General features: G+C 42.5%; 1 protein-coding gene across 1 annotated transcript in view; it reads left to right on the top strand.

Annotated features, from left to right (window-relative positions):
* NXPH2 (neurexophilin 2) overlaps positions 1 to 16,651 on the top strand; it is a 57,140-nt gene extending 40,489 nt beyond the window's left edge. Inside the window, exon 2 of the mRNA XM_048870414.2 lies at positions 13,823 to 16,651. Coding sequence (XP_048726371.1) covers positions 13,823 to 14,566 — 744 coding nt within the window. The 3' untranslated portion in view covers positions 14,567 to 16,651. The remainder of the gene's footprint in view (positions 1 to 13,822) is intronic.
* Positions 16,652 to 23,289: the final 6,638 nt, after the last annotated feature.

Raw genomic sequence — 23,289 nt, 5'->3', positions numbered from 1 at the left:
AAATAGACAATTTAAACAAAGTTAACATTTTTGCAAAAATGTTCATTTAGCGAAAAAAAGCCATTTTTCATTGAAAAAAGGTTTGTTGGAAAAATGTTGACCATCTGTAATAATTATAGGGATCTAGATAGCACACTAAAGGTAATAAAAGATGCCATTAAATCTTTAATGACCCCTGACACTGGGATCTTCCATTTTCATGACATCTAAAAGGCAGTACCTCCAAAAGCAGCATCCCTTCTGCAACACTGATTCACTAATGACCCATAAGGGGAAAGAATGCTCTGTACCGAATAACTAACCCAGGTTCCTGAGACACATTGCATTTCCTTTGAGGTCTTTCATCCAAGCACTGAACAGGCCCAAATCTGCTTAGTTTAGAAGATATAGTGAGCTCACAGCCTAAATCGGAACGTTTGCAAACATGGAGCCAAAAAGAAAAGGAGTACTTGTGGCACCTTAGAGACTAACCAGTTTATTTGAGCATAAGCTTTCGTGAGCTACAGCTCACTTCATCGGATGCATACTGTGGAAAGTGTAGAAAATCTTTATATACACGCAAAGCATGAAAAAATACCTCCCCGCACCCCACTCTCCTGCTGGTAATAGCTTGTCTAAAGTGATCACTCTCCTTACAATGTGTATGATAATCAAGTTGGGCCATTTCCAGCACAAATCCAGGTTCTCTCACACACACACACACACACACACACCCCACACACAAACCCACTCTCCTGCTGGTAATAGCTTATCTAAAGTGACCACTCTCCTTACAATGTGTGAGTTTTTTATGGTTATTTTGTTTGAAAATTACTTTGTGCTTTCAAAAGTTTTCTATTTGATTCCTTAACCCTTTCCTGTATATTTCTTCTCTTAGAGCTTTGCATGAAAAAAAAAATGGCAACGTGTCTTTCAAAGTGCTCATGTTGTTCCCACATTACCAGCACCAACTTAAAGGAGGAATTTGCCATATTCAACATTAGCAGCAAAAACAGTGCTGAACCCATATATTTCCTTTTATATTTCCAATTTATATTTTGTGTGTCAGTCTGGCAACTTTTAAAAGGTATCTGAAAAAGGCTAAAAGTTAAATAAATCTTCAGGCAAGCTGAGCAAAGTTTGCAATTGTTTTCATGCCTTCCTTCAGATGTTTGAGTTCCTATTTGTACTTATCGGTATTAATAGCTTTTCAGACAATGATGTATGATGTCAGGAAATATTAATATCCACAATTAATATACTGATATATAGTTTGAGTCTGTCATTCCTCATTCCCTTTCTGTCACTTTCCTATTATACTGCTCTGACAATTCCCTAAAGATTCAGAAGAGATATGGTTTTGGGAGAACTCATACCACTAATCATTGATAGCAATATGTTGTGCTGCAGAGATTGTTTTCAGTTTTGTCAGCAGGGATGATACTATTGTGTGTCTTCTCTACAGGGAGGGAAGTTCTTTGTAAGATTCATTTACAAGCAGAAAATTTAATGGGCTGCAAAGTTCGATCATGAGGGTGGTTTTTTTTTGCTGAAGCAGCTTGTCATTTTAGTTTTAACTACAGGAGACAAGACAGAATTGTTAAAGCAATCCAATTATATAATCTATTGAACAGGGGATTTCTGGCCACCTTTCATTAGTGCAGCAAAGTTGCAGTAACTGTAGATGCTTTAAAACTCCCCAGCTGCAAAGCAATTTGCAAATCCCAAATATAGTAAAGGGCTGATTTTTAGAGGTGTTATGCACCCACAGTTTTCACAGACTTTTGATGGGATTCTAGATGCTCAGTGCTTCTGAATAATGAGGCCCTGTATTGCAATGTTCTGCTTTTGAATGTGTATCTTTGCTGAAATGGGAATATCCTAAAAAAGAGTGAAAATATTTTTAATATCTTTTAAAATGAGACTACTGATCAAGAAAATGAAAACCAAATTAGTGACTACTATTGGTTTTTAACTGGGCAAGAGCAGTAACACAAAGATTCCATAATCTCTAAATAGAGGTAGAAGGGCTGCCAGAGTGGCTGGCTGTTATTTACAATTTAAGAGGGTGAATTGCAAAATGAAAACTGCTTCAGTTTAGGAATGGGTGTTCAATGCCCTTGATAACCAGACTGTGAAGCAAAGGGCATTCCAAGGTATGTGTTTTAACCTCTCTTTTTAACTCCCACCTCCCATATCTCGCTCTGATTAGCATGGTTGAACTGTGGCAGCAATGTGTGTGTGATCTTTTCATTTACACTGAGGAATAATTAATTCAAAGTTTTGGACAAATGTCTAACAAAACTCAGATTGCTCTGTTAATCAAAGTAAATAGGGAGGGTCTTTAGTATTGTTGGGGTATTATCGTTATCCACTGTATTAGCCATAATTCTTCTCTCTTTAGTGTAGTTCTAGCAAATATAGGGCCTAATCCTGACATTACAGATTCTAGTTTTGGCCCCCGTTTTAATCCTAAACAACTCTTCCCACATTCAAACCACAGGTGTTTTGCATTTTACAGTGAAAATCTTCTCTCACAATGAATGGCAAGGTACTAGGAAACAGAGCATCAGGAAATAAGTGGCTGTGGATCACATTTTTATGGTTAGAACTGGGACTGGTATTGCTAAGTGGATAATAATAGCTTTGCCATAGCCAATGAGCAGTACACCTGAATTTTTTCTTTGTAAAATATACTATAAACAGGAGAGCCTGAAACAAAGAAACATGCAGTTAAAAAGACAGATAAAGTGAGCACAAAATTGCTAAAAGTGAGATGCAGTGAAAGCGCGTGGCCAGTGAAACCTCTGTCCCTGTCCTGGCCACAGAACCAAACCTTATTCAACATTCAGAGTGCTTTCATAAGTGACCTCTTCCCTTCTCAGTCAACCCAACCCTCTGCAGCCTCTCAGGAGGCTCCCTGGGTAGAATTCTGAGGCCATGTCTACACTACCCGCTGGATCGGCGGGTAGTGATCATTCTATCGGGGATTGATTTATCGCGTCTAGTGTAGATGCGATAAATCGATCCCTGATCGCTCTGCCGTCGACTCCGGAACTCCACCACGGTGAGAGGCGGAAGCGGAGTCGATGGGGGAGCGGCGGCCGTCGATCCCACGCCGTGAGGACACGAAGTAAGTGATTCTAAGTCGATCTAAGAAACGTCGACTTCAGCTATGCTGTTGTCGTATCTGAAGTTGCCTATCTTAGATCGATCTTCCCCCCTCCCCACCCCACAGTGTAGATGAGGCCTGAGTCAAAGCTCTGGAGCTCAAGCCACCCCTTTCCTGAGTTTCCCATCATTGCCAGCACAACTATTGGTAACTGTGCTCTGATTTGCTACTCAGGTAACAGCTGTGCTCTGTGACCACTCCACAGCATGCACAGGGGGACAAAATGCTGCCCAAACACTGGAGTCCACCCTGCCCAAGTCAAGCATAGGAGATAGAAAGATAAGTTAAAGCCAAGTTGCCGTGTTATCAATGATGTTTCAACCCGAGTTAAAAACACACTTGTTTTTATTGTGTGATACCATGTGTGTACTGCACTCCACTTTCCACAGGTTCTCCAGGCACAGCAGGGAGTTGGGTCTCCAGAACTTAGGAACTGAAGAATAAAGCACAAGAGGAAACAAAGGGGGAAACTGGGACTCCTGAAAGGGAGGGAAGGAGAGAGGGAGGGAGAGAGAGAGAGAGAGTATGGAGCCACCTCTCTGTGTTAGTAAGTTTTAAAAAAAATAGTAACCCCAGAAAGTGTCAGAGGTTGGAGAAAGTCGTACAGGCTGAGGGTCCCTGAACTTTGTCTCTGGTGAAGAGGTGTTTGGTAAAATGTTGAAGCCCTGGAAAATTTATATCCATGTTTATTTCACTCCTATCTACTAATTTAGTACTCAGAGAATTCAAATAAGAGAGTTGGATGAGAGCGTCCATTTGAGAGTTTATGCTGACTGGCCCTTACGTCGCAAAACTGTCTCATTTTAGTCATTTTAATAGGTTCCCCACAACTTAAATCAAATTCAGAAGCCTGTTGTATTTTCCTAAAGCTTCCTCTTTTTTCCTAAGTATGGGAGCTACGTGATATTTACACGCCCCATTGACCTTTCAAAAATAATTTCCAGTAATCATCCGACATAATTGTCATTAAATAATCTGCATCCGTTTCACACAAAATGGACCAAGGGAGGGAAACACAGGGCACAATCCTGGCAAAAGGGTAAGTGCCTTCTGCAAGTCATTGCACACACTCAACTTCCACTGACTTCAGCTAAAGTTGTTTAGCTCACATTTGCCCGTGGTATATTATGCCCTTATACTCCAGTTCACCAGGTTTTTGTGGAAAACAACTTTAAGCACAGTAGTAGTTGTTTTTTCCACCAACGTTAGGAAAACAGCCCTTTATCAGTATCTTCTATAGCACATGCATAAAAAATACTGCTTAATTCTCCGAATATATCTTGCAAAATTGTCCTCTCTTTCATTAAATTGGAAATGGTTCATATTGCCATATATAGCCATTTTAGCTTTACATTTTTATTTTTAATACATCCTCATCACCAGTTTTCTCTATTATGTTTCACAGTGTGCACACAGAGTAGTTACATAAAAACATCTATTGTTGCTGGAAGGCTATAATGTAACACTTCTTGATTTCTTAGAATCCAGAGTAACACACAACCACCCCAAATCAAAAAGAAACTAAACAGGCTGCTCCATAAAGAGAGAGCCACAACTCAGCCCCCATGCCTTATTCTAGGCTGGCTGCTGGCAAGCCCAGATTGCATGCTTCCCTACAGAGCCCCATACCTACAAGCAGGACAGGAAAGCTCATGAGAATCTAAAGTGACAGATCATAACTTTAACACAATTTTCAGAACACCACAGTATAAGTGTCTGGGAATCAAAGATGGTCAAAAATCAGAATGTCCATCACTTGGAAAATTCAGATATTTTAATATTTGCTTTTATCCAGAATTGGGGTGAAAAGTAGAAATACTGATTTTTTTCTTCGACCAACAGAAAGTTCTGAAAAATTTCCATTAAAAAATTAAAAAGCATTTCATTTTTGCTCTGTTCAACATTGAACTGCATCTGTTTGAGCTACTGCAATGCCTCATGAGAGTTGTCGTTCAGGTTCTTCATGCCCCATTCTTCTCTTTAGGCTGGATGAGGACATCTCCCCACGATGTCACAGCAGTTCAACCAGAGGGGAGACCCCTGTGCATCCTGGGAAATGTAGTCCAGCCAGGAAGCCCCGCTTATAAAGGAGAACAAAGGCATAAGGCACCTGAACTGCACCCCCATGAAGCACTGGGTAGCTCAGACAGATCTGGTTCAATGATGAACCAAGCCAAAATGCAGTGTTTTATTCTGTTCAACAAACCAAAATGTTCTGATTCAGATTGACCCAAATTATATTTCATTTAGATTTTCCCAATGGAAAATGGAATCATCAGAAAAATCAAAGTTTTCCCCAGGTAAATTTTGATTTTATGGAAGCTGCATTGTCCACCAGAAACATTTAGATAGAAAATTTTTCATCAGCTGTATTGGTAACTACTCATTTAATCAATGTAAATGCTAGACACTTAAATTTGCTAATCTGTGTAATCCAGCAGCCTCATATTTGCCAGTTACCCAGTTGATGGGTCAGTTTTGGCAAAGTCCAGTTAAAAGAAGAGGCTACAACACAGAAGAGCCATTAGTGATTTCACTCAGTCACTTGACATGTTTAACAGTTTAGGCTTTGATTCAACAAAGCACTTAATTATCCATTCATATGCTTTGCAGAATAGGGATGGACTTAAGCATGTCCTTAAGTGCCTTGCTGAATCAGGGCCTTCATTCCCAGCCAGTAATGCCCCTGGAATGTGAATTAAATCTTTATCATGATGAAAGCATATGGGCGCACAACAAATTCTGAAAAACATGTCTGTGACTAGATAGCATCAAATATGGCTCTTCTGTGTAGTCTGGTTAATAGAAGATGGTCCTTAATTCCTAAATTCCTTACAGCATTCCTGACAGCAATCACATCTGCTACCATAAAACCCATCACAGTCTCGGCCTTTGGGAGAAACACATTTAATTATCAATAAAATTCAAGCTCAGCCTGTTGTGATGAATTATTAGAATCTGTCATTTTCATACCAAAAAGGCTGTAATGGAATACAATTTTATATTTTTCTGTTTAATTGATGAAGGTCTGAGTTTTTATTAATCTTGTTGAGCTCAAGTGTAAGATGCTGAAAAAGCAAATATGATAGCATTGTATCTAGCTAATGTGTGTGCTTTGCAAAATTGATAAGCCCTGTCAAGGCATAAATTATTTAAAATTTGATAAATGTGTTGAAATCATTGAATGTTCAAACAGATAAGGCAGAGCAATTTCTCTCCCTCTCCCCTTTTTTCAAGCTCAGGTTTTTGTTCCACCAGTTCAGTGATTTTGCATTATTATGGCAATACACAGTATAAAAGACTGCAGACATACTGAAATTAGCATGAAGAAGCCAGAGAAGTACCATAAGAAGTTATAGTGTGAACATGAATATCTATTTTTCAAAATAAAACCATGGTACTGGTACAGCATTCGGAGGCCTGGGCTACAGCAGAAAATTCATTCAGCTTAACTGTGTTGCTCAGGGTGTGTGAAAAAGCCTGAGCAACGTAGTTAAGCTGACCTAGGTCCTCCTTTAGACAGCACTAGGTTGATGAAAGAATTCTTCCATTGACATAGCTACCGCCTCTCGGGGAGAACCGCTTTCCTAAGGCTATATCTATGCTAGCACTTTTGTCGGCTACCTCCAGACTCTAGCTTCCCACGTAAGTGGAGCTCTGATAAGATTCATTCAGGCAGCTGGAAGAGGTTGACAACAATCTTGGCCCTCTTAGGACCCCCCCCCCCCCCGCCCCGCCAGCTCAGTGATACGCTAGAAGGATCACAGCAGCATCACTAGTGGATGGAATAATGGTTCAGATCCATTTTATTCCGATAACTATTTCTTCCCCTTCCCCGATTCATCTGCACTCATTTCTGAGAGACTTGAAATGACCCTGGCAGGGATGAAGTTGGTGCCTCTCTCACTGATCAGCTGTAAAAACCATGTCCCAAGATTGACTGATAACTTGGAGCAAAACCCTGGAAACATCAGAACAATTCGACCCTTACAAGGATACAATTCTTATCATCTTCTGTTTATTTAATATGACATTTTAAAAAGTCACCCACATGAAAAGCTCTGGTGGCTGGGAGGATGTACAAAACAAATGAAGTAAAAATATAAATAGGACCAGTGTCCAAAATATGGAATCAGCTTAAAACTCACCCAGACTAGGGCATTCTGCAGTTTAGCCTTCTTTCGCAGACAAAGCCTGGGAGGAAGAAAACCATGAGCAAGGGATGGACTTCATGGGGAGCTGCATAAGCGAGACCAGGCATGAAATCCTGTCTTCACTGAAGTCAGTGACAAAACTCTCATTGACTTAAATCGGGCAAGAATTTTACCCCATGTCTCTAATCAAGTAAACTTGGTTATGGTGTATAAGTGCCATCATGGGGAGAAAATAGCAGGTATGAAAGGGCTCCTCAATCTAGTGTAGAAGAAAGGCATCGCAGAAAGCAGTGACTAGAAATTAGAGCCACACAAATTCAAATTAGAAATAAGTCACATATGGAACAAACTACCAAGAGAAGTAGTGGATTCTCCATCTCTTGATACCTTCAGATCAAGACAAGGTGCGTTTCTGGAGGATATGCTGCGGTCAAACAAGCATATGGGCTCAAGACAGAGGTAACAGTGAATTCTAAGGTCTGTGTCAAACTAGAATGATCTAATGATCCTTTCCAGCCTCAAAATCTATGACTGGCTTTAGGGGAATGAGCAAAAGCAGGTGCAACGAGCGGGACCTACTGCTGAAGGCAAACAAATTAAAAGACACAAGTTCTCTCACTTTACTAAACAAGAGTTTTCAACTATTCAGACAACAATGATCTTCACTACAAGGAAGGCTACACAGCAAAATGTAGCTAGAATCTGGAGGTGAGATGCTGAGGAATTCAGTTTTCCAGCATGTGCTGCATTCTTTTAATACCGATTTTTTTATTTCCTGTAAATTGCTAACCAAAGTGAATAAACAACTTAACAAAAGGCACTGGGCTATGCTCACTAATAACAAAAAGCTGTCATCAAATACGGAGCCTTTGAAATGTAGAGAGGAAAATGAACCCTTGGAGAGTTCTGTTCTTCTATTCTGTAAAACCTTTTGACTTGAAAATAAAAGAATCTGCACAAATAAAATAAAGTTATAGATAGAAAAGCACAGATAGAAATTCATATTTCTAACAATCTCACCATATTCCTCTCCCGGGTTCCTGTGGTACATTGCCCTGGCAGGTCCAAAGTCAAGTCTTTCTTTGTTAGCAACATTTTTAAACTAAACATTTTCAAAACATAAAGCATTTCCCTAGTAAGAGCTGGTGTAGCCTCCTTTCAAGCAACTGATTCACCTCAACTTTTGCAGCTGCTGAGCCTTGTTCTCTCAATGGAATTAGTGTGACAAGATAACAATAGGAATGGAGGTGGAGTCCGATATTAAAAGTTTACGGTTTTATTCACCACTTCCAGCAATGTTTATTTCTTCCTTCTCCCCCTGAGTAAAATATTCCTTGCACCAGAATATTCATTCCCATAGCTCAATGATTTGTATAACCGGCTATTTGGATATTGTGCAAAAATAGACAGAAAATTGTCAGATGCAGTCATCTGTGTCACCTTTGTTACAGGAACATGTCAGATTATCCTTTGTGAATACAATCATGGGGGGTTTAATATACCGCATGCTCTTACGTAATGTGATGTGATCAGATGCCACTGGTTTAACACAATACGGTGTTGTGATCCCAGCACCTTGATTAATGATAGCTCACCCTCTAAAGCCCCATTGATGCCACAAATAGAGTTGTGTTTTTGTTAGCAGTTTGTGTCACGCATTTGACCCTGTTGCAGCACAAACAGCTGAGCGGTGTCCATACAGTTACATTTTTCACATCATAACCATGCAGTTTGTGTATCCACACCCACCATGCTGTAGCAGTGAATTCTGGGACAATGTGGTCAGCAGCCCCGTACTGTCTCATTGTGAGATAGAGCACCTTAACGAAATGCACAGAGCATCACCAGCAGTATGTTAGGCAACCCTTCTAGGATTTCTTACTACAAAGAGAACTGGGAGAAAAAAAGTCTGGTCAAACAGATGTCACAAGCACAGTTAGAGACTCCAATATAAGGTGCGCAAAAAAATGGGGGGGGGTGCTAAGAAAGACAATTGTGTGCAAGCCTACACCCCTGGCAAAAGGCAAAACACTATGAGCTGCCCTGTTACTTTCCGAGTTTGAGTGTAGACACACAACATGTTCACGGCCAACCTCATCAATTTCTGTTCTACGCTTTGTTTCTTAGTTTCCTCCATTGCTCCCACCAGTGCAGCTGCCATTAAGAGTAGAGGCACAAGTGCAGACTGGGCACCTGCATTTTAACCAGGGAGTCATCAAACCTTGCTCAGAACAGGCCCAGAGATGAGTTTCCGGGAGCCCTCCTGTTTCCAGGCAGGCAGGAAACATGGTTTTAACAGCCTCCATCATGGTATTTCAACATTGCTACTTCTGGGCCCCAGTTGGAATCTGTAAGTGCAGCAAAAGAGTTACCTTTTTTCATTTTTCAGAAAAGGTTCATGGCAGGTTTTGGACTGAGGGTTGGGTGAAAGTGTGGATCCATTCTTGTTTCATCCGAGCAATATGGCGTTTCTGTAACAAGGCAGCTGATAGTTATTTGCTTAGCAGTGGTTATGGCAAGTTGTGCTGGGAAAGTGCTATTCCCCAAACCATCCCGCTGCTCTTTAACTTGTGAGCAAGGTTGCGAGTGGCTAAAGAGCCATACATAAACATGCCATTTCTTCACCCAGGCCCTTTCATCATATTGACAGGTTTCCATCGTATCATTACAGCAGTCCTTTTCGTGCTATTATAGATAACCATCTGTCAGTGTTTCCATTAGAATCCCCTATATTTATGAGTTGATAACTCAGCCATAAAAAATTAGTCCAGAGGCAGAAACTTGACATACAAGGTCTCTGCCTAGGAGTGATCTTTATTGTTTTTTTTTCCCTTTCCTAACTGGAGTCTTAATGAAATGTGCTTATTCATTTTTAATTAGAGATAGGGTCTAGCTGGTAAATTTGGATCCAGATTTCAAAGCTGGCAAGTTTTGGGCTAGTATGTTGTACAGAGAGGGAGTCAGCTGTAGATGTAAACGGAGATGCAGACTCATATTCTGAACCCCCTTCAACATTCGACTGAAGGTTTTGATTCAGGTTCATCTCAATTTTTACATTATAAAAAGACTGTAAAAAGTAACTGTGTATGTTCAGATGCTGTTTTAGAGTCTTATTACTAGAAAACATGAGTGTTTGTAAAGGGAACATAACAGACTAGGGCCTTTTAGTTTTCTGTGTTCTGCAAGGTGAGAAGATGGGAGAAGTGAAACATTGAGAAGGATGGATTTCATTATACATTCAAGAAAGTGGATTCTGAAAAGTGCTAAAGATATGGCATGCCTATACAGTATCACTATAGAACATTTTTGTTTATACTGAGGCCTGCCCCAGAATTGTACAAAAATAACACATATTTCTATATTTTTGAAGGAAGTGTCATCTAAGCTATTCTGAAAGAGCACACACACTCACCGTATTTTATCAGCTTCAGATCAATGAGATTCACATATTTCTGAAGTTTGCACCCCTACTTTTTATACAATGAATGAGAGAGAGGCATCTCAGAATAGGATTCACAAAAGCCAGCATGCTAGCTTCTCACCTAACCTAGCCGGTAGCAGGTGCCAAGCTAAGGGGTGTGTCCTAAACCCTGCCCCTCCAGGGAACTTGGTATCTAAACCCAGGATAAAGGGAGGTGCCGCCCTCTGCTTGGTATTCTCAGCTGCAAATATCTTCTTGGAGGTAGACACCTATGCCATTTTTGCAGGCAGCAGCAGTGTGGAGGACCTCTCTCATAACTTTTATCCCAATGGTTACATTATTCACCTGGAATGTGGGAGACTCACCATTCATGTGCCCCTCCCCTGTTCAGATCCCTTCTCCCTCTCACATGGAATCTACCAGCCCTCAGGTGAGAGTCCTAGTCCCTTGGGTTCTGGAATAGTCTCATGTAGAGCTCCGCCACAGCTTGTCTACACGCGGGATAATGCACTATTTGGGGGAGTGCGATTTCTGAAGCTCACTAATGTGCTATGCACTGATTGGCCCCATGTAGACCCTGCTGGTGTCCACTAATGCTTTCCTTGTGCACTTTAATATAGTACTATTTCAAACAGCACTACATTGAAGCGCACCAATAGGGTCTACACAGACCAATTTATGTCTAACACATGAATCTGCTTTAGAAATCATACCCCACCCCTCCATAGACATATTACCACACCATGTAGAAAAGTCCTCAGTCTTTCCTGTTGAAGCTCTGGCACTGTGGATAACTAATGAAAGAGTCATTGGGCCAGAGAGACAGAGCACGAGCACACATGTAAGCAAGCATGAGAATTGCTCTATAACCTGATTGCTAGAGCTCACACCTGGGAGACCTAGAATCCAGTCCCCCTGCTCCAATAACTTTTTTAAATTATTTATGCATAGTAGGAGAGACTGAAGGAGCCCCACATCAAAATACACTATAGTCCATATCCTGTGGCTAGGGCATTCAAAGGAACAGCCATACTGGGTCAGACCAAAGGTCCATTCTAGCCCAGTATCCTGTCTTCCGACAGTGACCAATGCCAGATGCCCCAGAGGGAATGAACAGACAGGTAATCATCAAGTGATCCATCCCTTGTCGCCCATTCCCAGCTTCTGGCAAAACCGAGACTAGGGACACCATTCCTGCCCATCCTGGCTAATAGCCATTGATGGACCTATTCTCCATGAACCCATCTAGTTCTTTTTTGAACCCTAACTCAGAGGTGTCAGATCCCTGCTGAAATCCTTTATTCCTCTCAAGTGGAGTGAGGTACATGAACTGGGGTGTCCCACATCCCAGGTTAGTACCTAGCCACTGACCTAACAATTATGGAAGAGGTGGTCCTCCTCCTCCACACCCAGCTGTGTTGTGTGAGCTCATCTTGATCTGGTAGGCAAGGTCTGAGTACACTTACTGGATTGAGTCCTGCAGGCAAGTTAGGCGAAGCAACACCTATCTTCCCCTTGCTTTGTGCATCACTTTAGGGCATAGGCATCCAGATGCCTAGAGGGAGGCAGCAATATGCATGTGCAGAGACAGAAATGTAGGTGGCCTAGAGAATGTTTACAGCAAAAATTTAGGTGCCGAGTGAGTGAGGTCAGTAGCAGGAGAGTGTGGATTTTAGGAATCACTTGGCCTCATTCTGGGATTTAGGTAGCTAAAATGTCAGTTAGATACCCATGTCTTTTTGTGAGTAGAGTGCTAACTTTACATGATGTTTGTGGTCAGATGTTGGCTGAGTGTGTGTTCTCTCTGCGTGCTGTACTGACTCTGGCCAGATAGCCTGTATAGCAGGCTCTGATCGAACTATCCAATAACCACAGACTAAGTTCTTAGCGATGGAACTTGATTAGGTTTATTGTCAACAGAGCACAGTATTGGTGCCTTATACTTGCTACTAAGAATGTAAATACCATTTTAAAAGTTAACTGTTTAAATGGTTAAAATATGTCATTTAAACGGTTAACCGATTAAGTGGCTGGGGCCAATCCAGCCAGTTGGCCCAGGATTAACTGTTAAGGCGGGTTAACCTGTAAGACTAAAGCATTAGTCTTACTAGTTAACCTTCCCTACTTGCTACAAGTACACTCAATGCGTGTATGCCCGGGACAATCGACGCAGCTTATTTAGTGGCAGGACTTTCCACTATCCTTCGGCTAGCCAAAGACACTCCCTCTTAGACTCCATTTTATACATCAAGACAAACAAGTTACATACTGCCCCTTTGACATAGTTAGTCGACACCCTCTGATGTAGCCGGTTATCACCCATCACCTTGTACATCTCTATCCATCACACTGACCTTATTTTTAGGATGGGTCAGTGTGTTCCTGTTATCTTTAGGGAATGTGTTGGTATCAAGGTGTTCTGGTACCATCCTTCTGGAATGCGTTTGCGTGAGTGCTCTGTGCCTAGCACCTCTTAGGAATATGTGTTTTTGCAGTATCACCCCTATTCTTGACAGATTCTGTGAGCAGGGCCTGCCTCTCGTTCACAGCCTGATTTTGCTTTATATTAGCAAAGTTTTGACCACTACTTTAGCCGAGGCCTCAGGCCTCATACCAGGCCTCTGATACAAGGGCTTATGTTTCAGGGCCTCTTCCTACTACAGTGTATTGCACAAGGTAAGTTACTAGGCACAGACCAATATAAAAGGCATTAACAGGTACAGCACAACTAAAAGAAAGTTACGTATGGACATTATAAACAGACAGTCTTTAGAGAACAGGGTCTGAAGGGGATGGTGGGGAAGAGACACTAGGCAAATGAAAATAGTAACAGAAAATTCTGCTTTGCCATTTCACTCTACCTCTAAGACACTAATCTCTTGAGGTTAAGAAATCGGTCTTTTCCCTTTGAGCCCTAGTCCTGGAAATCCTTATTCATAGCAGTAGTATTTACTCAGAGTAGTCCTCTGAAATGGGATTACATGTAAAGGCTAGTCATGCAATTAAGGGCTTGGATCCTATTTATGTACAACTAAATATTAATAACCACCCCATCATCTTCACATTTTTATTTTCACTTTTTCTCTTTTGAAACAGATATTTTGTGACACTAAACAAATGGTCCATGCCACAGAAGTGCTGGATTGGGAAGACAAAGATGCTGCAGAGACATTGGTCAACAACGTTGTCCATTCCAGGATCATCAACCCTTTACGCCTATTTGTTAAGCCATCTCCAGTGTTGAAACATGGCCAGATGTCATATTCAGACAGCATAGAAAACTTTTGGGATTGGTTAGCCAACATCACTGAGGTTCAAGAATCTCTTGCACGGACTAAGCGCAGACCAATAGTAAAAACTGGGAAATTCAAGAAAATGTTTGGGTGGGGCGACTTCCATTCCAACATCAAAACTGTTAAACTAAACCTCCTCATCACAGGGAAAATTGTTGATCATGGCAATGGAACCTTCAGTGTTTATTTCCGACATAACTCAACAGGTCTTGGAAATGTTTCTGTAAGCCTGGTGCCGCCTTCCAAGGTGGTGGAATTTGAATCTTCTCCACAGTCAACGCTGGAGACCAAGGAATCCAAGTCCTTCAACTGCCGAATTGAGTATGAAAAAACAGATCGGGCTAAGAAAACTGCCTTGTGCAATTTTGACCCTTCAAAGATCTGCTACCAAGAGCAGACACAAAGCCATGTTTCTTGGTTGTGTTCTAAACCATTTAAAGTTATCTGCATTTACATCGCTTTTTACAGTGTAGATTACAAACTGGTGCAAAAGGTCTGCCCTGATTATAATTACCATAGTGAGACGCCCTATTTGTCCTCTGGCTGATGTAATTCATATTCTGAGTAACTGTAGAAATACAGCACTGGTCATAAATATGAGTTTCCTTTAATCGTCTGCAGAGGACAATGCTTCCCTATCAGGTTAAATATGTCTTTAAAAAATTGTAGATGTTTGTGCTGTTTCATAAATATTCAGCCTGTTTATGTAACAATCCTTTTCGTTTAACACAATTACATTCTGGCTATGTTGTTAATAAGAAGAGAAATATCAGACATGAGCAAAATGTGGCAAGGAGGAACAAAATTATGCATGTGCTAAACATTGATCTGGAAAGTTATCTTTATTGAAGTAGGTTTAAAGGGCTGCTTTAGATAGCAGATGCAGCGAGATAGTTTACTTGGTATATACAGCACCTCGCATCCTAGGGTCCCAATCCTGATTGTATTTTGTTAGCACCTACAGTTCCCAAACAATAAGAGGAAGACAACTGGGCCAGGCCTGCAAGCTCTCCACATGCAAAACTCAATTTCAACAACTCTTCAATTGATGTCAACAGGACTGTCACACACAGAGGATTTGATGAATTGAGTCCTAATATTTAAATAAAATGCTATTTCTATTAAAGAAATGAAAGAGAATTGAATTCCTACTCTGGGTTTCGGCAGTAATGCATAGTCACTGGAATGGAAGAGCAGTTTCTTCAAATTCTTACCTGTGAAAATGCAATGATCCTTAGTTTGTTAGACCCACCAAGTATACAGGTTTGGTGTACATTTTTCCCTATTGTGGTCACCATTGTTTTGATTTATACTCGGATGTTTACATCTATATCGGTACTAGTTTTAAGGTGGTAATAGAATATAAGTGTACCCTGGAAAAACATGGTCCATGTTCAATAAGTCCCAGAATAAATAAGAGTGTGGTTTCCATTTAAAGGAAAGTATTTGCCTTAACATCTTGCTATCCAGCACATCCTGATTTATTACCTTCCTGGAAATGGAAAAGTATCACAAGAGAAGGCCAATACCCCAATAACATATGCTTTTCTTTTTCATGAAACCCAGTTAAACTAGTTAGTATCTTTTAAGACAAGAAAACCACAATCCCTGAAAAATGAAAGGTCAACAAAAATCTAGACACCACATATAAGATTACAAACCACTGCCATTAGTACATCACATTTCAACATATAGCCAGATCCTCAACTGGTATAAATGTATACCACCAGAGGATCTGGCCCTGTATGCTGCTTACGTAGGGACTGATACTGTTCCCCTGAAGTCAATGGCAAAATCAGTTTCAACAGTTCAGGATCAAGCAAAAATGACGTGGTTTTTTTTGTTATTGTTTTTACCACCATTGCTGATTACCAAGACACGTGTGTAAAAAGAAGCAAACTTCTGCTTCTCTTTTCTGATGTCACAGTTTAGTGTCTGATGTCACAGCTCTTTGCCAAGGTTTGGAAAGGGATTGGCTGGAAAGGAGAGAGCTGTTTGTTACATACGAACTGATGAGCACTGACAGAAAGGTACATGAATATAAGAAGTTTTGCTAAAGCAGCTGTGCTTCTGGACCAACAACTAGATAGACTATATGTCAAATCAGAAAGGATGTCACTCACTAGATTATTTCTTTATTCTTATTTATTGCAAAGCCTCATACAGAAAAATCCTTTGTTAAAGAAAATGTTTAATTTGTTTTTGTCTTAAAGTTACAAGTTTAGAAATGTGGATTTGTTTATAAAAATCTAAAAGTTTCCTGTCACAGCTTATTCCATACAAATGGTCTTTGGGTTTCAGATGAGTTTTGGTTTGCTTACTGATACCTACATAATGTTCTGTTTTGTGTTCTGTATAGCGTGTCTTAGATTTAGCTGTATATATGCTAGTATTTATTACTATATTCTATATGTTCAGTGTTTGGTGCTTTTGTAACTTAGCTGTAAGCCACAATTTTATTGCCATGTAGTTTTACCCAGCTCTATAAACTATTTAAAAAACTACAAAGTATTTATTGTAGAGTATGTGGAAATCATATATGTATATATATAGTACTTAAATCTATGTGTACATATACAGAATATATGTGTATATGTATTTCCCTGTAAATAAAGAGAGTTTGCTAAATCTGTCACTTGTTTGTGGTATATTTAATTTTAAAAATGTTTTTGTTCTTCTTCTTACATATTTACTGGCTTAGTGATTCACTTGTATGAAAGTTTTTTCCTGTTCAGTGCTGATTCTTATTCCAGATGTACAGTTGTCCATCAGAACTCATTGTGCTGCAGCACTCAGCAGAACAGAGCACTGTAAGATTCTATAGCGTTTAAGTCTTTAGGGCACAGATGACTGAGAAAAGAAATCTAAGTTTTGCATGAGAGGCAGAGTTCTTACCATGGGCTGTTTATTAAACGACTTGATTACTGAATAAGGATTTAAAAATAAAATAAAATAAAATGTTAGGTAAATTTTAAAAGATGTTTATAACACAGGAGCCAAATCCTAAGGTGATAACTCAGGCCACAATCCTGGAATGAAGTCCTCACAGGTAGACCTCCCAAGCATAAATCATTGAAGGATCAGGGGCCTCATTGATGCTTCTTCAATTGATGGTCCCTATTGCATTCCACTGAGGTTGTATGCATATGCCATGTGCCCAGAGCTGGAGCTTTTCAAAGCAGTAATGTCCATCATTCCATGCATGCACCCTAGCATTGCCTCATGGTTTAGCCCGAAGCAATAAAGGGTGGGGTGGACCGACCATGTCTTCAGTCCCTTTTCATCAGCGCATGTTCCAAGTCAGAACTTCTGCTGTCCTCTCATCCTTGTTGGCAGATTTTCCAAACTTCCCAGAAAAACTCTTTTTATTTTCATACATAGGATTCTTGCTGTTTTTATAATAGTTGTCTTGTTTCTAGAAGTTTTGTAGGTTTAAGGGCTGCCGCTTTGATGGTTTCCCGCCAAACAGTCCCCAACATCACCTCTCCTCCAAACCCCTAGCACCCAGGTCTGGGTACTGTATATAGTCAAGATTTTTGCTCTCTTTGTAGTAATTATCTTGTTTCTAGAAGTTTTTTGTTCAGTTAAGGACTTGGGATGCCACTTCTGCAGATTCCCGCCAAACAGTCCCCCACCCTCCAGCACCCAGGTCTGGGTACTGGGTTACGTTGAAGAGGCCAGGATTCGAAGTCTGAGCTTCCTGCCCTTGCTTGTTTTTCCTCAGCGATGAGCACCAATGCTGTCTATCCTGTTTGGGGGAAGCCCACACCACTTTCAGGTGCAGTATCTGCCTCTCCTTCCCTGCTCACGTACGGGAAGGCAGAGCCTTCGGTCTTAAGAAGTACCTCATGGAGGTTGCCAGGGGTCCTCCATCAGATCCTGGCCAGGGAACACCCCCCGAACAGCCCAAGAGTGCGCCTCCTACTGTGGAGCTGGTACTACTGCTACAGATCGTGCACCAGGTCCTAGCCATGAGTCACAGAAGCCTGGCAATAAGTCTTCCTCCAGGTCCAAGAAAGTTGTCACGCCATCCATGAGTTCCGTCCACAGGGCAGTGCCACACTTCAAGGCCTACAAAAGAGACAAGATGTCACATCACTCGCCGGATCTCCTGGTCCCAGTTCCGGACACACATACCCCTTCTGCATTGGCTCTGCCAGCGTCCCATGAATCATCAGTTCAGAGACTGATCCCCTGACTGGCCCTGGTTCCGTTGACTCCAGGGAGACTTGAAAGTGCCCCTTGAAAGGATGAGATCTCCATGTGTTCCCATACTTTCGCCTACAAAGAGCCCCATCCACTGTCTTGGAAGCGCCACCTTTTGGCCATGTTTCTACAGTACGCCCCGTTCCATCAGCACTGCCATTTGTATTGGACTCCGGTTCCTCTGAGTCTGAGGATCTGGATGTTATGCATGGTCCGCTGCTTCCATTCCGAAGACATGACTATCAGAGGTTTATGACGGCACTGTGGCAATACCCTACTTTAGCTCAGCCCAGGAACCACTGGTATTTGACTCTTTGGGCACCACCACTGCAACAGCAGGATCAACCAGGTTGGCCATATTGGAGCTCGTGGCCCCAATATTCACCTTCAGAACTGTCCCGTTCAATGCAGGAGGGCTCCCCTGTATCACTGCCCCATTCTTCGTTGAGTAGATGTTCGGAACCAAAACTAGACAATGTGCTGATCAGCCTGGCCCCAACTATACCAATGGATCCAGAGAGATTTCCTTCGTAGTCCCCAGACATGGCTGTGTTGACGATGCCCTTCTCTCCTCCGGACTATTGTCAGTTTCAGGAGCTGTTATGAAGGATAGCACCTGCTCTCCAGCTCCCATTGACTGAGGTACAGGACAGTCAGCACCAATTACTAGACATTTTACGTGCATCGGTACTGGCCAAGGTGGCCTACTGATCAATGATGACTTTCTCCAACTGGCTCGCACTGCGTGGCATACACTGGCCACATACGCCCCCACCCCAGTAGGGACAGAAAGAGGTACTTTGACCCCCCACACACAAGGGGTCTGCGTTTCTGTTCTCTCATCTTCTGCCCAATTCCCTGGTGATTCAGGCTGCTGCAGAATAGGCTAAACAGCAGCATACACTCTTCACCCCCACTGACGAGGAGGGCAAGAGGCTAGACCTTATGGGTCACAAGGTTTTCTCTGACAGCCTCCAGTTCAGGATCTTGAACTACTTGGCACTGATAGCCAAATATGACTTTTTAAACTATGGACAGATGGCAGAATTTGTGGATAAGCTACCTCAACAGGATCATGCCCAATTTCAAGCTATTTTAGAGGAAGGCAAGTTGGTCGCTAGGTCCATACGTCAGACTGCAGTTGATTCAGCAGACATATCTTTGGGCATATTGGTGACTGGAATTGTCATGAGGAGCGAATCCTGATCACATACCTCAGGTTTCCCTAGGGAGGTATGGAAGAGTTGAGGACCTCCTTTTGATAAATCACACCTCTTCAATCAGAAGACGGATGATTCCTTGCACTCACTGAAAGACTCGAGTGCCACTTTGCAATCCTTAGGTCTATATACGCCAACACCAAAGCGAAAATTTTAACGCCCGCCACATATGCAGTGCTACAGAACTCCCCAGTTCTACCACCTACAAGCCTTCACAGAACCGCCCAAAGGTCCCCAGATACTGTCTGCCTGCTCCAACAGTACTGTCCTCTGCCCAACACACTCAATGTTTGCATAAGCGATATGTCCAAATGCAACTAGAAAGCCATCAATCACTTTGCACCTCAATGAACTTGCCAGCCATCCCTTTCAGGGGCCATCTCAAACTCTTTCTGCCAGCATGGAGAGCAATAGCAATGGACAAGAAGATCCTGAATGTCATTCAACAACGCTCTACCGTCGAGTTTGTGATGTTACCTCCTCCACATCCCCCGCCCTGATCCAATCCAATTCCAATCTCACAACACAACAATGATGAGATTACTGGTTCTGTGGATGAAGGGAAAGCCGTGGATGTATTGTTTCTTGATTTTAGCAAAGCTTTTGACACGGTCTCCCACAGTATTCTTGTCAGCAAGTTAAGGAAGTATGGGCTGGAAGAATGCACTATAAGGTGGGTAGAAAGCTGGCTAGATTGTCGGGCTCAACAGGTAGTGATCAATGGCTCCATGTCTAGTTGGCAGCTGGTATCAAGTGGAGTGCCCCAAGGGTCGGTCCTGGGGCCAGTTTTGTTCAATGTCTTCATAAATGATCTGGAGGATGGTGTGGATTGCACTCTCAGCAAATTTGCGGATGATACTAAACTGGGAGGAGTGGTAGATACGCTGGAGGGGAGGGATAGGATACAGAAGGACCTAGACAAATTGGAGGATTGGGCCAAAAGAAATCTGATGAGGTTCAATAAGGATAAATGCAGGGTCCTGCACTTAGGATGGAAGAATCCAATGCACCGCTACAGACTAGGGACCGAATGGCTAGGCAGCAGTTCTGCGGAAAAGGACCTAGGGGTGACAGTGGACGAGAAGCTGGATATGAGTCAGCAGTGGGCCCTTGTTGCCAAGAAGGCCAATGGCATTTTGGGATGTATAAGTAGGGGCATAGCGAGCAGATCGAGGGACGTGATCATTCCCCTCTATTCGACATTGGTGAGGCCTCATCTGGAGTACTGTGTCCAGTTTTGGGCCCCACACTACAAGAAGGATGTGGATAAATTGGAGAGAGTCCAGCGAAGGGCAACAAAAATGATTAGGGGTCTAGAACACATGAGTTATGAGGAGAGGCTGAGGGAGCTGGGATTGTTTAGCCTGCAGAAGAGAAGAATGAGGGGGGATTTGATAGCTGCTTTCAACTACCTGAAAGGGGGTTCCAAAGAGGATGGCTCTAGACTGTTCTCAATGGTAGCAGATGACAGAACGAGGAGTAATGGTCTCAAGTTGCAGTGGGGAAGGTTTAGATTGGATATTAGGAAAAACTTTTTCACTAAGAGGGTGGTGAAACACTGAAATGCGTTACCTAGGGAGGTGGTAGAATCTCCTTCCTTAGAGGTTTTTAAGGTCAGGCTTGACAAAGCCCTGGCTGGGATGATTTAACTGGGAATTGGTCCTACTTCGAGCAGGGGGTTGGACTAGATGACCTTCAGGGGTCCCTTCCAACCCTGATATTCTATGATTCTATGAACACTATTCTTACTCTAGAGGTGGACTACCTCCTGCAGAGAGGAGCAGTGGAGCCAGTCCCTATAGCAGAGATTCTCAAACTAGGGGTCATGACCCCTCTGGTGGTTGCAAGGTGGTTAAATGGGGGTTGCAAATTCTGGCTGAGCGCTCATTAAATTACCTTCTCCCATTTTTAATTTATAAGGGGGGGGTACACCCAGAGTTTGCTGTGTGAAAGAGGTAGTCAGTGGAGAAAGTTTGAAAACCACTGCCCTACTGCCTTTTAGAGCACAGGGTTCTATTCCAATTATTTTCTGATGCCCAAGAAAAACGGGGGATGGAGACCAATCTTGGATCTCCAACACCTCAACTGTTCTATTCGCAAGCCAAAGTTCAGCATAATCATGCTTTCGGTCATTATTCCCTCACTAAAAAAAAAGGCATGTGGTTCACAGCTCTCAATATGCAAGATGCCTACTTCCATATCGACATTCACATGGCCCACAGGGGGTTCCTGAGATTCATGGTGGATCCTCAGCACTTCCAATATAGGATACTCCTGTTTGGACTTACCACTGCCCCAGGGGTCTTCACAAATGTTTTGTTCATGGTAGCAGCAAACTTCTAATTACAAGGAGTCCTTGTCTTCTCTTACCTAGATGACTGGCTGCTGGTGGCACAGTCCAGAAAGGAAACTTGAAAGTTGATGTCCCAGCTCCTTCTACTCTTCTCCTCCCTAGGAGTGAGCGTCAACATAAAAAAAAAAATCAACTTTGCACACTACACAGTTCCTGGAATTCATAGGAGCACAGCCTCCACACACACTTATCTTCCAGTCACTCAGTCCCCGCCAGAACTTTCCTTTCCCTCTTCAGTCACGTGGCAGAATGCATGTATGTCACAGTGTTTTCTTGCCTGCACTTCCACTGCCTGCAGCTATGGCTGCAGGGAGTCTATTCCCCTATGCACCAGCCCATGGACACCATTCTTACCATTCCACCAGAAGTCATCTCTTCCTTTTAATGGTGGACAGACCTGCTCCAAGTTTGCTCTGGAATGCTCTTCTTTCCATCCTCTCTGAGCATGACAATCATAATAAATGCGTCACTTGATGGCTGGGGTGCTTACATGGGAGATCACATGACACAAGGCACTTAGACTGCTCAGGAAGCCATGCTGCATATCAACATCCTGGAACTTCAGGCGGTATGCAAGGCATACCATACATTTTTACCAGCTATCCATTCTCATCATGTTCTTGCCATGGAGGGCACCACCATTATGGTTTACTACATAAACAAGCAAGGGGACACAAGGTCCCCAATGCTGTGTGCAGAATCGGTACACCTCTGGAAATGGTGCATTGCATATCATATCCTTTTGTTGACAGCCTACCTACCAGGAACCCAGAACACGATTGCAAAATTTCTGCAGAGAAAATTGACAATCAACCGTGAATTAGAGTTGCACGACACGGTACTCAGACATTTTTGGTCCCTAGAGAACTCTGATCAGGGGCCTCTTTGCATCTCATGCCAACACCAAGTGCATTTAGTACTGCTCAAGGGACGGACTAGGGTGACACGCTGGTCATCGACTGCTCGGACCGAATCAAGTATGCCTTTCCTCCCCTCCTGCTCTTGCATCGCATCCTTCAAAAACTCCAGTGGGAGAGGGTGACAGTCATCCTGATCACTTCATTCTGGCCTCGCCAGTTATGGTTTCCTCTTCTTTTCCACACGTCGAAGCATCCTCCTCTCCCACTCCCAACTTTTCCAGAACTACTCACGCAACACAACGGCAGACGCTGGCACCCTAATCCATGGACACTTCACCTGACAAGCTTGGTTTTTGGATGGACTCCTCCACTAGCATGGGAGTGTTCATTGGGAGTACAAGATGTCCTCTCCAATAGCAGGAAGGACTCCACAAGGTGATTGTACCCAGCAAAATGGGCATGTTTCTCTTCTTGGGCCCAACAGAACGGTTTTGCCCCTGAGGCTGTGGGCATTCCAATGCTTGTAGACTATTTCCTCCATCTGAAGGCCTTGGAGCTCACTCTTAACTCCAACAGGGTGCACACAGTGGCTATTAGTGCTTTCCACCCTCCAGTGGAGGGGCATTTGGTT

The sequence above is a fragment of the Caretta caretta genome, chromosome 11 (assembly GCF_965140235.1).
Source record: "Caretta caretta isolate rCarCar2 chromosome 11, rCarCar1.hap1, whole genome shotgun sequence".
Taxonomy (NCBI): Eukaryota; Metazoa; Chordata; order Testudines; family Cheloniidae; genus Caretta; species Caretta caretta.
The sequence above is the reverse complement of the archived record's forward strand: the minus strand, read 5'-3'. Positions and strand labels throughout refer to the sequence as shown.